Source organism: Nicotiana tabacum, chromosome 3 (genome assembly GCF_000715075.1).
Source record: "Nicotiana tabacum cultivar K326 chromosome 3, ASM71507v2, whole genome shotgun sequence".
Lineage (NCBI taxonomy): Eukaryota > Viridiplantae > Streptophyta > Magnoliopsida > Solanales > Solanaceae > Nicotiana > Nicotiana tabacum.
In genome coordinates, this window is record NC_134082.1 from 208704243 (window position 1) to 208717889 (window position 13647).

General features: G+C 36.2%; 2 protein-coding genes across 3 annotated transcripts; one reads left to right on the plus strand and one right to left on the minus strand.

Moving 5' to 3' along the window:
• Window positions 1–3145: 3145 nt before the first annotated feature.
• LOC107788717 (uncharacterized) lies at window positions 3146–5097 on the plus strand. Its single transcript, XM_016610418.2, has 3 exons — window positions 3146–3302; window positions 3467–3555; window positions 4696–5097. The coding sequence occupies exons 1-3, from the start codon at window positions 3264–3266 to the stop codon at window positions 4841–4843; spliced, it is 276 nt and encodes a 91-aa protein (XP_016465904.1). The 5' UTR covers window positions 3146–3263; the 3' UTR covers window positions 4844–5097.
• A 405-nt stretch (window positions 5098–5502) lies between these two features.
• On the minus strand, window positions 5503–11061 carry LOC107788716 (E2F transcription factor-like E2FF). Of its 2 annotated transcripts, none has more exons than XM_016610417.2 (11): window positions 10595–11061; window positions 8670–8737; window positions 8502–8554; window positions 8354–8431; window positions 8190–8246; window positions 7908–7977; window positions 7677–7744; window positions 7536–7608; window positions 7385–7446; window positions 6877–7285; window positions 5503–5955 (listed from the first exon to the last, which is right to left on the minus strand). In XM_016610417.2, exons 1-11 carry the CDS (start codon window positions 10684–10686, stop codon window positions 5921–5923), a joined length of 1065 nt encoding a protein of 354 aa, XP_016465903.1. In that variant the 5' UTR covers window positions 10687–11061; the 3' UTR covers window positions 5503–5920. The 2 variants fall into 2 exon arrangements, with proteins under 2 accessions (XP_016465903.1, XP_016465902.1); XM_016610416.2 differs by having other exon boundaries at window positions 5503–6074.
• Window positions 11062–13647: the final 2586 nt, after the last annotated feature.

Below are 13647 nucleotides of genomic sequence, written 5' to 3' on the forward strand. Positions count from 1 at the left end.
TCTATTGAAAAATGGTGGATTCAGCTGCCGAAAGTGTAACACCCCACACTTTAGACAGAGTCCCACATCGGCAAAACACAATAGGGATTCTGAGTATATAAGTTAACGAGTCTTAGACACTAGTGACACGTTTTAAACTCATGAGGACCTAGGTCAGAGCGGACAATATCACTAGCGAGCTGGGCTCTTACAGAAAGATTCATGCAAAACATCAAAGTTGAGGTATAATGTTCAGAATGGGCAGACTCTAACATTTGTAGGAAGAAGATTCACTAAGTTTGTCAAATTGGAGAGAAAATAAAAATTAGCCATATTTCATTTAAAAAGTACAGTACTGCCTGCTGTGATAATGTCAAGACTGTATGTTAATCTCACTAAAAATAATTGAAAAATGACTACTTGTCGTAAACGTAAAATGCTTAAACGTAAACTATGTAAGTTGATTTATTACACTCTCTCCTTATCACTGAAAGATGGAGTCATCTTAAAATTAACTCCTTTTATACTGAAACTTATATCACATTTATAGAATTTTTCTTCATCGTGTAATAATATATAGCCTAGTCGTTAATGAAGTGAGTTAAGCCGACTAGTGGGATTAGAAAATAATTCGGGCATCACGATTATAGATAAACAAAATACATTTTTTTCATTTTGTTTCATTGAATGACTATATGAATGGCATTCAACTTTTGACTCTAACGAACCAAAAGACAGTTGTTTTTTGTTACTATTATCTTTTGATAATCAAAACGAAAACACACGTCTCTTAACACATTACGAATTAGTCCATTGGACGACTATTTGCATAACAGTTATTTGACGGAATAACTGTTATTTGACGGAATTATGTTATTTGACACTGAGCTAACGTTGTCAATTCCTGCGGACACGGCACGGTTTAACGAAGGTTTCATTTCACATTAAGATTAATAAATACCCTCTATAAATAGAACAAACTGTTGCATAAACTTTAGTGATAGAATTACCCGATTTTTGTGATAGTAAGAAATTAGTAGTAGATATCTGATAAAATATTTAAAAATACGTGCAAATTAATCCTAACACTAATTAAAAAAATATATAACAAACATTGGGCGACTGAAAACAACGATCCTCCTCAAGTCTAAGATATATAAGTTAACTATGCATGTATATTTTACAACATGAAATGACAATCGTAAGCAGGGGCGGAGCTAACCTTACGCTTACGGGTTCGGTCGAACCCAGTAGTTTTTGAGCAGACTCTGTATTTGTCTTGTGAAATTCATGAAATATATACAAATTCCAGTAACTTAAAAGAGCTAGAATCCCGAACCCATAAGCTTAAAATCATGGTTCCGCCTCTAATCGTAAGGTGACTCATTATTATAAGGGAGGCACGTGCCGATTATTGCAATGCACCTGCCTATTTGTATGGGGTGCCTAATTAACTAGTAGTATTAATTAATTAAAAAGTGATGGAGTGCTAAATTGCAAATGTTGGTGAGTGTTAGATTAATAAGAGAAGCAGAAACCCATATCAGAAGTGCAATGAATAAATTTGTCTGTTTCACCAATTTCACATTAAACATGTGCACCTCTGTCATCAAGTGAGATGGGCTGGCACTTAGAGATTTGAAAATATGACAGTTTATATTAAATACTCAGGTCCTTGATTGGAACATGCTTTAATTAAAGTGTTTAAATAAAATATGTTGACAAGATAACAATAAAAGAAAAGTGTTAATCAGATATCCATCGATCACTTAAGTTTCTTTCTTAAGGCCCGTTAAAGTCATTATCAGACTCTTCTTATGTTTTTCTTTTAATGGGCTTGGATCATGTCTCCGGTAGTTTCTGTGCATTTTGCCAAATTTTATAGACAAATGTTTCTTTAGTGTGGGGTGGTATAAAATTCGAAAAATTGAATTCCGACCGAACTAATTTGGTATTTCAGTATCAGTTTATTCGGTATTTAGATATTCTTCAGTATAGTTTTTTTTGGTATTTCGGTACGGTACTTGATATACCAAAATACCAAATATTTAAGTGCTACACTAACAAGCCCACCTCTATTTCTATTTTCAAGCCCAATAAAATTAAGCCCAACACTTACACCCCAATTGCAGGGGAGAAATTCAAAAATAGTCAGATTTATAAGTGGTCATTCAAAAATAGTCACAGTTTCAAAAGTAATCGAAATTTAGCCACTTTTCATGTAAAGATAAATCTGAACGAAAATACTGTTCAAAATCCAAAAAAATACTCCAGCATAATATATTGGAGCCAGCAAAGTATATCGGTCCAGCATAATATGCTGGAAGTTCATACACAGGTGCACTGAACTCTAGTATATTATGTTGGACCAGTCTCTATTGCAGCAAAATAGTGGTTATTTTTTAATGACTTGGTAAATGCTGGCTATTTTTGAATGATCATTCCGAAAAATGGCCAGACCATGCTATTTTTACCAAGCCAACTGCCCAACGCCCCAATACTGCTATGATCTGCTTATCCATATATTGTGATGTATTCATCGATGGTGTAGTGTATATATAAACTTTGCTTTGTTCTTGTGATTTTGGATTGCTCCCTTTTTAAACGCTCGGTTCAGTGAGTTCGTTTGATAAAAAATGATTTGAATATGTCAAAGGTCGTTGTTTCTTCTTAGGTGTGCTAAGTATAAGGTCTTCCTACACTAAATTTGGTATGATAGAGAAACCATACCAAAACTATACCGAATCAAATAAGAAAGTATTAAATCGTACCGAACTACTTTGGTACGTATTTGACATGCGGAGAAGTCCAAAGGAGAAAAATCAGAATCGTAGGTGTTTTTCATATCTAGAGGCACGAGCAAATGGTCAAATAAGTTGTGCCATAGTTGATGCACCACGACGCTTTTGAAAGTTGCAGAGCCACCGAGTTGGAATTCTTTTTTATGGTCTGTCCAATCGTCTGCATTTCATAATTTTATATTGTAAATTAACGCTTTTATTGCTAGAGGCACTTTTTTAATTTAATTTAATTGCTAGAGTGACCTTTTTTAGAAACTTTCAAGTTCAGATAATTAAAACAAAAATTACTACAAATTACATCTCAATATGTTAAAAAGTTAATGGGCCTTTTCGTAAATTGAAATAAATTAGTAAATTGCAGCCAATGAGGAAGTCCTATTCGAGAGAATATAAATACGGGAGAGATGACCAAATTAACAGGTTAGGTCATCACCGAAATAGTCTTCTGTAAAGTTAGCGTCTCTTCTGCTTCCCCGTTTTTCTATGGCTTCTTCCACCCTTAACCGTTGGTTGAGGCCCGAGGTCTGTTTTTTTCTCCTTATAAATATTTGATTTTTCTTTTTGATTTGCCCTGAAAATCGGCGATTTTGTTTATGGATCAATTTGGGAATTTTTTTTTTTCGGGTTTACTATTGATTTATGATTAGATCTGAATTACTGAAGATGCTATTTATATGGTGGCACAGGTATATCCACTTTTTGCAGCCGTAGGCGTTGCTGTAGGGATCTGTGGAATGCAATTGGTTCGTAATATCTGCGGCAATCCTGAAGTCAGGTACTCCTTCTAAGGCTTCTACCCTCTTTTCACTCTTTATATATCTTCGTCTATGCCTTGTCTAATTTGTGGTATATATGATTCATTGAATCTCAATTGGATACATGTACTTTTTTTTTTTTTGAAAAACATCAGTAAAATATGATATGAATTTTCATTTTAGATCCAGTGTTTGCTGGACTCTTTTTGATCTGTTCAAAGACTTCTGTGTCAGCGTTGGAGTTATTTATTAGTATTGGAATGAATTGAGTCCGCCAGGATAGGTCGGACTTGATTATAGAGAAGTCATATGATCCGACAGCCAAATAGCTTAGAATTCAGGCTTTGTTGAGTGATCAATTTGGGGATTCAGGATTTGATTTACTGGGTTCAAGATTTATTATTTGCATTTATTTAGTGGCTTTTTAAACAAATACTAACACAGTGTCTGAGCCAAAGTTACTGGTTTTAAATTAACCTATAAATGATACACTAGATCCGCCCCGATGTCGGTTACCTGAGAAGAGAGGATCTGGAGGCATATGAAACGTTCTTAGCTTAAGTTTCTTAGACAATTTTCAACTATATGATAAATAGGGAAAGCCTCTAGAATGTAACTGGTAGGATTTGTAGAGCATTGATTGAGGTTACTAATCTCTCTTTTGTGAGACCTTGAAAAGGAAGAACGAAAGCCTGGTAAAATTGGTCTTGTCAATGGATATTGCCTTTTTGGTTTGATTTTATTTGTTTGTTTGTTGGTGGTAGAAATTAATATGTTAATCAACTGGTATAACGTCAGCTGTGCAATGAAAAACACTCAAATTTAAGTTGTGTTATACTAGATTGTATCTTTATGTCCGTGGAAGAGTCTGGAATACTATGAAGGAGATTATAAAAAGTATGTCATACCTGAGATTAGAACGTGCAGCGTAAATTAATTTTTGAGCCACTTTTGCCACTATGCCGGAAGTGTCTCTTGTGTCAAGGCCTAGGGGATTCCCAATTTATTTATTTATATAGAAATATTATTTTTCGATACAGAGGATTCAATTGAACTCATGCAGCTCTGACGCTGCTTTCTACGTGCAGCTAGAAACGAATGCATTAATTTTTCATTTAACAGTCGTTTAACTGATATCTTCGTGTTTGCAAAAAATTCAGAGTGACAAAGGAAAACAGGGCAGCAGGGGTGTTGGACAATTTTTCAGAAGGGGAGAAATATGCTGAGCATGCTCTTAGGAAGTTTGTTCGAAACAAGTCTCCAGAGATTATGCCAAATATCAACGGCTTCTTTAGCGATCCAAAGTGAAGTTTGACATGGATTGACATCATTATTCTTTGTCTTTTCCATTGAAAAAGATAGGCTTGAAATGCATTTTTATGGCCTGTTTTTGGCCTAAAAATATTGAAAGAAACTTAATAATTGTAATTTCATATACAAGTTCCCCCCTTGTAATAGGGTACATCTTTGCATATACTATTTATCGGTTGTTTTTTTATTTCTGGAAAATTGTTCATTTCCTATCATTGAATGAATAGCATTACTTTGGATTTGGCTCTTTAGACATGCTGCTGTTGATCAAAGTGTGCTACCAGTTACCGCATCAAGAGTTCAAATGAAGCACTTGGGATAAATTTAAATGACCACAAGTCTATGTATTGAATGAATAAACAAAATGTGTGATAGAAAATAAGTATATCTAGAAATATGATCAAGATCACGAACCTTCAACTCGTTCTCACTTAACTAGGGTAACCAGGGCTTAGAGAGTCTGTCAAATTCACTTAAGGTTGCAAATAATGTAACTAGAAAAGTATACCCATTCTGCAAAATGTGCATGTATGAGAAGCTCGAGGAATGACTCTTCGCAAAAACCGTCTTAATTTGAATCTCCATATCAAAGTCGAATATAAGTCGGCCAACATAGTGCATATTGTCAGAAGAAACAGTTTTTCTCGCTTCCAACCTTGGAATGAAATGCAAAAAATTTCAATTGCTGATGTACATTCCTTCCAAAGTGAGATGACAAGCAAAGATTTAAGATATCTGCATACTATTTACAACACAGTCGACTTAGCTCAATGAAATTTAAATAGAAGTATCAACTTCAGTTTGGAAAGCTTCAAGAGGTTTGAATAGGAGTGAGGGAACTTGAACACACATACATCATCAATGGTAGCAGGTATTTGTCTTTTACAACCTAGTAAGCTCGAGCCCTTGCAAGTGGAAACTCATCCAGATAAAACTGGGAACTACAACAGTACCGCACAGAACTAGCATCAGGGGTGATATCTGATATTAGCTGCATACTCAACTGAAAGATGTATCGAGGAGATATTCAACCAATAACCACTAATCTCTCAAGTGAAACTGAGAGTAACAGCATCAGATATATTCCTGCTGAATGTGTTCGATGCCACCTGAAATAAAAGAGATCCAAGATTGCATTAATTTAGATGTTGTTTGTGCAGCTCATTGGCAGCTTCAACCTGCCACGACTCCCATGCCTCAACATAATGAGCAAAAAGCTCACTTGCAGCTGTAACATTTGGCAAATGGAAACATTTCAACCTCTTCATTAAGGCAATAACTACATGGGATATAAACACAGGTTCACATGAACAAAAAAGCACATTTTACTCTAGTAGGAGCTAAATTGGGTGCTAGAAATTGGATAAATTAAATTTGAGAAATGTAGTCTATCATAAGTAGTTTTTAAAATGGCAGAAGCAGTTGACACCTAGAAATCTTTTCAAGAGCATGCTATAGACTGTCGGGCGAACAAAATTATCATGCTAATTAATTAATTGGTAAGTATACAATATAAAACAACAAAAAGAGCATCAAGCAAATTGGAGTATAATCTTCAGAAAAGCAAAAGCCTTAGTGATAAAAGGTAGCATTTTCTTGTTTCTTCTCTTTGTTTGTGGCATTTCTTATACGTTCCCCAACATTATGAAGTCTACTTACTAAAAATCTTTAATGATTAGCTGCTAGTTCTTAAATGTCTCGTGGATTAAGATGTTAAAGACAGGGTTTTTTCCAGAAAAGAGGCCAAAAACAGTAAAAGTGGCATGCCTAAGTGTATGAATAATATTTTCTGTTCTCTTCTTTTTTTTTCCTCCTTTCGTTCAAGAGGAGAAGTAGGGGAGAGGGGAGCAGAAACAGGATCAAATCCAAGACCCTGCTTTGATATGAGGAGCCTGCGAACTGAGTTAACTTCTGGACCAACATGTATGAGAATATAGACCAAAATAGGTGTCACCCCTCCTCCCCTACTCACTTGGAATGGGTAGAATAATAGGTGCTTTAACTTTTCCAAATGAGATTTTAGAAAGTACCCTTATTCTGATACTGAGGGCGATATGTAGAAGCCAGATCCTCCCAATTCTGAGTCTGTTTCAAATTTTCTTTTCCAGAAACTCCTGCTTTGGACAAACTTGCTGGACCAAAAGGGCCAAATACAAAATCCATTGTACCATGTCCATTAAGCCGCTCTGTTGACATCTCCTGATTTTTATCTTTCAATTCATCATCTTTTGCAACTTTCAACCTCTTTACCTGCCCATTTGACACTAGATCAGATGAAGAATCAGCCCTGCATCTTTTTGAAATTGTATTTGTGATCTCTGCCCCAAATGTTCTCCTCTTTGAATCATCTGATTTAGAAGCTGCAGGGGACCCAGTCCTAGGATTTTCTCTCCAGGCTATCCACTTAAATGCTGGTTTTCCATTATCTGGACTACGTATCTACATATGTATTGCAAAGATCAATCTCAAAAGAAATAATTCTCTACTTCACTATTTTGAGAATATTCAGTTACTGATCAGTAAAATTCAATAACCAACCTTCTCAATGAGATTCATGGACACAAAAACATTTGCAATGTCATACAAGCGTCTGGTCTTAGCTGCAAAATATTCATGAGAGAGTAACAACTTTTCTATCAAGTTTTTCACCGTAAGTTAAAGATAGCAACATAACAAGAACATGAATTACTCTTCATAGCCATGGGATCGTGCATATCACCAAGCAAAGCTGATGCAGCCTTATCAAGAGAGATCAAGTCAACCTAAAGAAGTTAAGGCATTAGCTGACTTATAGTTGGCAACTGGTCAGAAGATCTATGGCTCCACTTACATCAGAACAGTGGAAAAGCTTTACAAAATTTTGGGCAAGAATCATCAAAGACTTCTCCTTCCGGTTGTCTACACAATCAGACATCAAGTTAGTCTCACTAAATACAGAATGTGACATAGGATATCCTGCAGTTCTTCAGAATATTAGAATAATGCCCTCAACTGGAAAAAAAATCAAGAATTGAACGCATTCAAAAATCACAACAATCACACCTACAGATAAGAAACTCACCAATTTTATGTGATACAGAAGTCTTGTCTTGCCCTTTTTCCTTGAGATCTGAATGATTACAAGCTATTACCTAGTAGAAGAAGTCCGCGGTGTTATATCATGCTAAGAAGATGATGCAATCGCTGAGAAAATAAATAACTAATTGAGTGAACTAATTGGAGAGTATCTATAACTGAACTATTACTCAACCCTATTACTGCTAACAGTCCCACTCCAAATCACCCTATATAGATGCCTTGGTGTGGGGAAGGGTGAAAGAAGAAAGAAGCATGGTATACATACATTTGCAACATTATGGCTAGTGGAGGAGACAACAGACTGATCTTTTAGTCCTTCTTTCTACAAAATAAGCAAAAAATATCAAATTCCCAGGAAACGTACATATGAGACCAGGAAAATGGATACCAACTACATTACGCACATCTACTTATCAGAAAGAAAACTACCTTAAGCAAATCTACAGCTTTAGGAATTGCACTAAACCCATTCCATTTATACTGATTCTTAGCTTTTCGTGACAAAACCTGAAATAAACTGCCTTAGTCATTCAATCATATAGATTTATGAGAGGAAGACGAAAAGATAAAGAATTACCCCAACACTTTCCAAAATATTGACAATATCATAAATGCGACGCCTCTCGACACCTACAACCACAACAAGATTCTGTTTGAACACATGCAAGAAGAAATCTGCATATTTGTGGTGACACAGTTGGAAAGATAATGTGAGGATTGAAAGCTGAGAAGACAGGGCAAAGACCTAATTGATCGGCAGCATTGTCCAATCCAATGGAATCTACTCCTTCCCGATCACACAGCTTCAAGAAACTGAATAGTACAAAACTTATCCGGTCAAGAAAGTAGAGATAGAAATGATATGGTTGTTTTTATATTGATAAAATCCAGATTTTTGGCTTAAGTTTTTCTATGTTTTATAAGGCATTTCATTGGTTTCTTCCATACATCTCTATCTAATTTTGCGGGAGGAAGGAAACAAAATAGTTTTGGCAAAAAAATATACTATCATTATACCAGATAATCTCTCAATTCAACAATTGATATTGAAAAAATTCCAATGAGCTGAGCCATGATTTTTGGAAATATGGTAGCCCATTAAGTCTAGATTCCAGCACTGTAAAACAATTCAAATTTTGATATTCTACAAAGAGACATGGCCAATTTACTAGATTTGCAAAATAGTGGCTCAGAGCAGCAGTGCTAGAAAACCATTGTTGTGTCCCTCCAACATATTAAGGCTGCGAAAAGTCCTAATTCGCTACGGGAAACATCTTTCTTGCATTCTATTAAATTTGACATGAAAGTTCCGATAGAAAGTATCCAAGGAGGTCATAGACCATATTTAGAGCTTCAAGTTGAAGAGAAACCCTTTAGGAAGCTCCCAAATAGAGGATAAGACGGAAGAAGAAAGGATCAAGTCTTCATTCTCAATCCATGTGTTTTTCTTCCCACTAATTTACTTTCATTATCATGATAATATCTAGTAAACTTCTCTTGGTTTTGTTTAATTCTTTATGGAGTAGATTTTTTGAGTTAGGAGTGTATGAAACTAATGTTGATGTAATTAATTCGAATTCAATTTGCTTCCATGGTGATTGTATTTATCAAAATTTTCCAAATTTTACATCAACCATTATGAAGCATCATTATGCCAAATATGTTTAGTTTTGGATTGACTGAAGAAATTCTTTAGATTGATTAGGTAATTTTATATTTGAGAATAATTATACACTCAACTGATTTAGGCAATTAACCAAAGAGAAACAATTGTAAATAGTCGTGCACACATTTGCATTACTTCATCAAAAGAGTAGGTGGTACGGCCTAAGACACCTTGAACTCATCGCCTTCCAATTAGACATAATTACTGCTTTAAACATAAGAGAGCCACCATAGTATGAATAATTGGGATAGCCAATCTATAGGAAAGAGAATTAGATTTTTTAGGAATCACATGTCCCATGGAAGCCATTCCAAACCTTATTGTATCTTTAATAAAGCTAATCTTAAGCCTTTGTCGAAGGAGATATTTGGGGTTAGTGATGTTAAGATGAAAAAATTTAACTGAGAAGGGCAGTTAACCAAATGGTGTGACCTAGTGGCCAATGAAGTGGGTTTAGAACCATGAGGTCTCACATTCGACTCCAACGGAGGCAAAAATGTAGGTGATTTCTTCCCATCTGGAGGTAACAGGTACCCAGTAGAATTAATCGAGGTGCGCACGAGCTAGTCCGGACACCACATTTATAACATAAAACAGAGAAGGGATGTTGTATATCAAGTGAAAATCATATTTGTTCAAACTCTAGATTAGATGGGCATCCGATGATTCTATCTCCTAACATAAGTTCTCACTGAGTTTCTTCTCGACTGTACACGTGTCTGCTTACGGAGTTTTCTTTGGTTTCCATATTGAGATTATTGTGCTCCTCGTCCATAATTCAATATCTCAAAATTAACAAAACAGTCAAATCATTTAAGTTTAAACCCTAATAGTAATCCTCCGGGGGATCAACATTCTCTCATCAATTTATCACTTACACGACTACTATACTTGCTATGTATTTCACATAATCGTCTCGTTCTAAGATCGCGTTGTAGTGTAGATACACTTACCTAAGCATCTCACGCATACAACAAAAAAGAAAAGGAGAGAAGAGAGATTACTTGGCGCAAAGAAGACCGAGGGATTTTTCCTTGCGGCTGTAAATGTTAGGGTTTTTCCATTGGGCTTCTTCCGGATTGACTGATGATGACATTTCTAGGTTTCCCTGTTTTCAAAAAAGTTGAGCATCAATTGAAATGAGAGGGCAAATGAAGTTTCGAGATAAACCGCTAAAGCTTGAAGGAAGAGGGAAATGATTTCGCGGGCATTAGGAATTACAATTAATAATTTACCTTAATTATTTTACTCGAATCTCAGGATATAATATAATTATCTTATTTCACTTCAAACACAAGGGTAGCCCACCATGTAACTCAACCAATTAATTAAGGACTATTTATATGTAATTTTTAAAATATGAAATTTATAATCTTAAAAATAAAATAAATTACTTGTTATACGAATAAAACATAACATGATGATATTAGAATTTCTTACACAGGCCATACATAAAATTTAAACTCCCATTATCGAATTAACATATTAAAACGCGTATGAGTCAACAAGCCTTTGTTTATCCCAAAAATACTTCTTTGAAAACAAAACACCTCGTGTAATTTCAGAGTCCGGAACCAAAATGTGGTTCTTTTGGACTCAAAGTACACAAATAGGTGGTAAAAAAAAGTTACATTTTTATATATAGCGCCACAATACCTGGCGCTATACATTAACAGTAACGGCACCGTTAATGTATAGCGCCAGGTATTGTGGCGCTATATTGTAAAAGCTGACACGGCACAGGTATAGCGCCACAATACCTGGCGCTATACATAAGTTTTATATATAGCGCTTGGTATTTTGGCGCTATACTCCTTTTTCCTGGCCCCACCAACAATTCGTGACTTCAATAATTCAAAAGCATATAGTGCCAACTTTTTGGGCGCTATATATATATATATAAATCCCGGCTAGCCATTTCCTATATAAAGAGGTTAGGATTGTATAGAAATTCATTCAAAAAAAAATTTAACTGTTGTTGAAACGTTTATTGTTGTTAAATTCTCCAGCATTTTTTCATTATGTCTGAAGAGCGTAGAATAAGAGTTTCATTATATTGGGGGGGTGAGGTTGTGATGGAGAATAACTCTGTGGGCTACAGTTTACCTGCTCAGTGTCATGTTAAATTGCCACTTACAATAGAGTACGATAAATTGATATCGTTGTTATGCAAAAAAATGAGTGTGAGGAAACGTTTAGTGATACTTAAAGTAACTGGAAGATATCCGTATTCCGTCACTCCGCAAGGGGTTGCTTTTTACTCGGAGTTTAACATCGACGATGATGAAACTTTGAGTGATTTTCTAAGGACTCCGGACGAATGCTGGGAATTTCTTGTAATCACAATGTTAGAGATGTACGTGAAGGTTGAAGTCGTTCCAAAAAACAAGGTTGTGCGTAGTAAAGATAACCCCTAGTCATCGGGTGGTTATTCTGGAGCAATTTTTGCCGGACAGGTTCCGGATGAAAAAGTTTTCCTTGATATAAACTTATCACCACCGGCGAATGAGCAGCGAGAAAATAATTTATACCCTGTTTTCCATAATTCACAAGACGAGTGGTAAACTTCAATTTTCATTTGTGTTAATTATGTATATTTTTGGCGTATTGAATTTGTATTAACGCTCATATATTTAATAGGGGGTACCGGCCGGATATGAATTTTACAAGTGGCCCATCCGGTAGTCATCACCTAATTGAAAACGTCCATCATGGAATTTCATCACATTACGACTTGTAAGTGAAGTGATATAGCCATATGGAAAGCATTTATTAACTCACTAGCTTATATTTTTGTTGGTTGTGCAGTGAAAACGAGTAAGTTGAACCACCCGTACTCACTCAATTGACCGAAAACGGCGTATTACATCGGGATCTGGCAGATACACAGAGTGAAGAACAGAACAGTGATTTCGATAACAATGTCGATAAATCCGGAGACGAGACACCCTTTTTCGTGAAGATGGTGATGAGCAGAATGAGGAGGAAGGATTTGATTTGAAGAGAGACCCCCTAGACGAAGAGTGTACGAGTCCGAAGTGTCGTTTCATTCAAGGGAGATTTCTTACATTGATAGCTTGTCAACCGTGTCGGATGTGGAAGCTCTCAAAGGGATTTTGATGAAATCCGAACAGCAATGTGGGACGAGTCTAGACCAACGGTGCTTGCAAAGGGGATGCTTTTTCCTGATAAAGCGTGCTTAAACAGGGCTTGTAAAATAAACAACGTAAAAGAGTGTCGTGAGATGCAGGTATGGGAGTCAAGTCCGATGGTATACAAGGTTGTTTGCCGCATGTGGTTTTAGCCATGTAATTGGATGTTGCGTGCGACCAAGAAGAAGACAGGTATGTGGAAAGTGGGTAAATACATTCCCACCCACACATGCGAAATGGACACATTCAACGGGAATCACTTCAACTTGGATATTGACTTGATTTCTCTTGTACTTATTCCACACCTCGAAGCGTCCATAAGGTATACAATCAAATAGTGCATTATATCAGTCCACCAGGAATATGGTCATACCATTATGAAAAGAAAGGCATTTCTCGGGCGTAAACGAGCGTTTGAAATTGTGTACGGTATTCGGATAAGTCATTTGCATCTCTGCCAAAGTACATGGCCGCACTGCAGCACTTTAACCCCGGGACAGTTGTTGAATGGAAGCTTGATCAAAGTTCGGGAACACCAGAATACATATTCAATTACGTGTTCTGAGTGTTTAAGCCAGCAATTGATGGTTTTTCGCATTGCCGGCCCGTAATATCCATAGACGGAACTCATGTCTATGGAAAGTGCGATATCAAGCTATTGATAACCGTGACAGTGGATGCTAATGGACAGATATTTCCTCTAGCTTTTGCTATTTGCGCTAATGAAAGCACAGAGACGTGGATGTTGTTTTTGAACCACCTGAAAGAGCACGTTGTCAAACAGCGTTCAGGTATTTGTCTAATATCTGATCGGCATGGTGATATATTAAGTTCTGTGGAGAACTTGCATGCATGGCAAGAACCTTATGCATACCACCGTTACTGTGTGAGGCACTTTAAGGCCA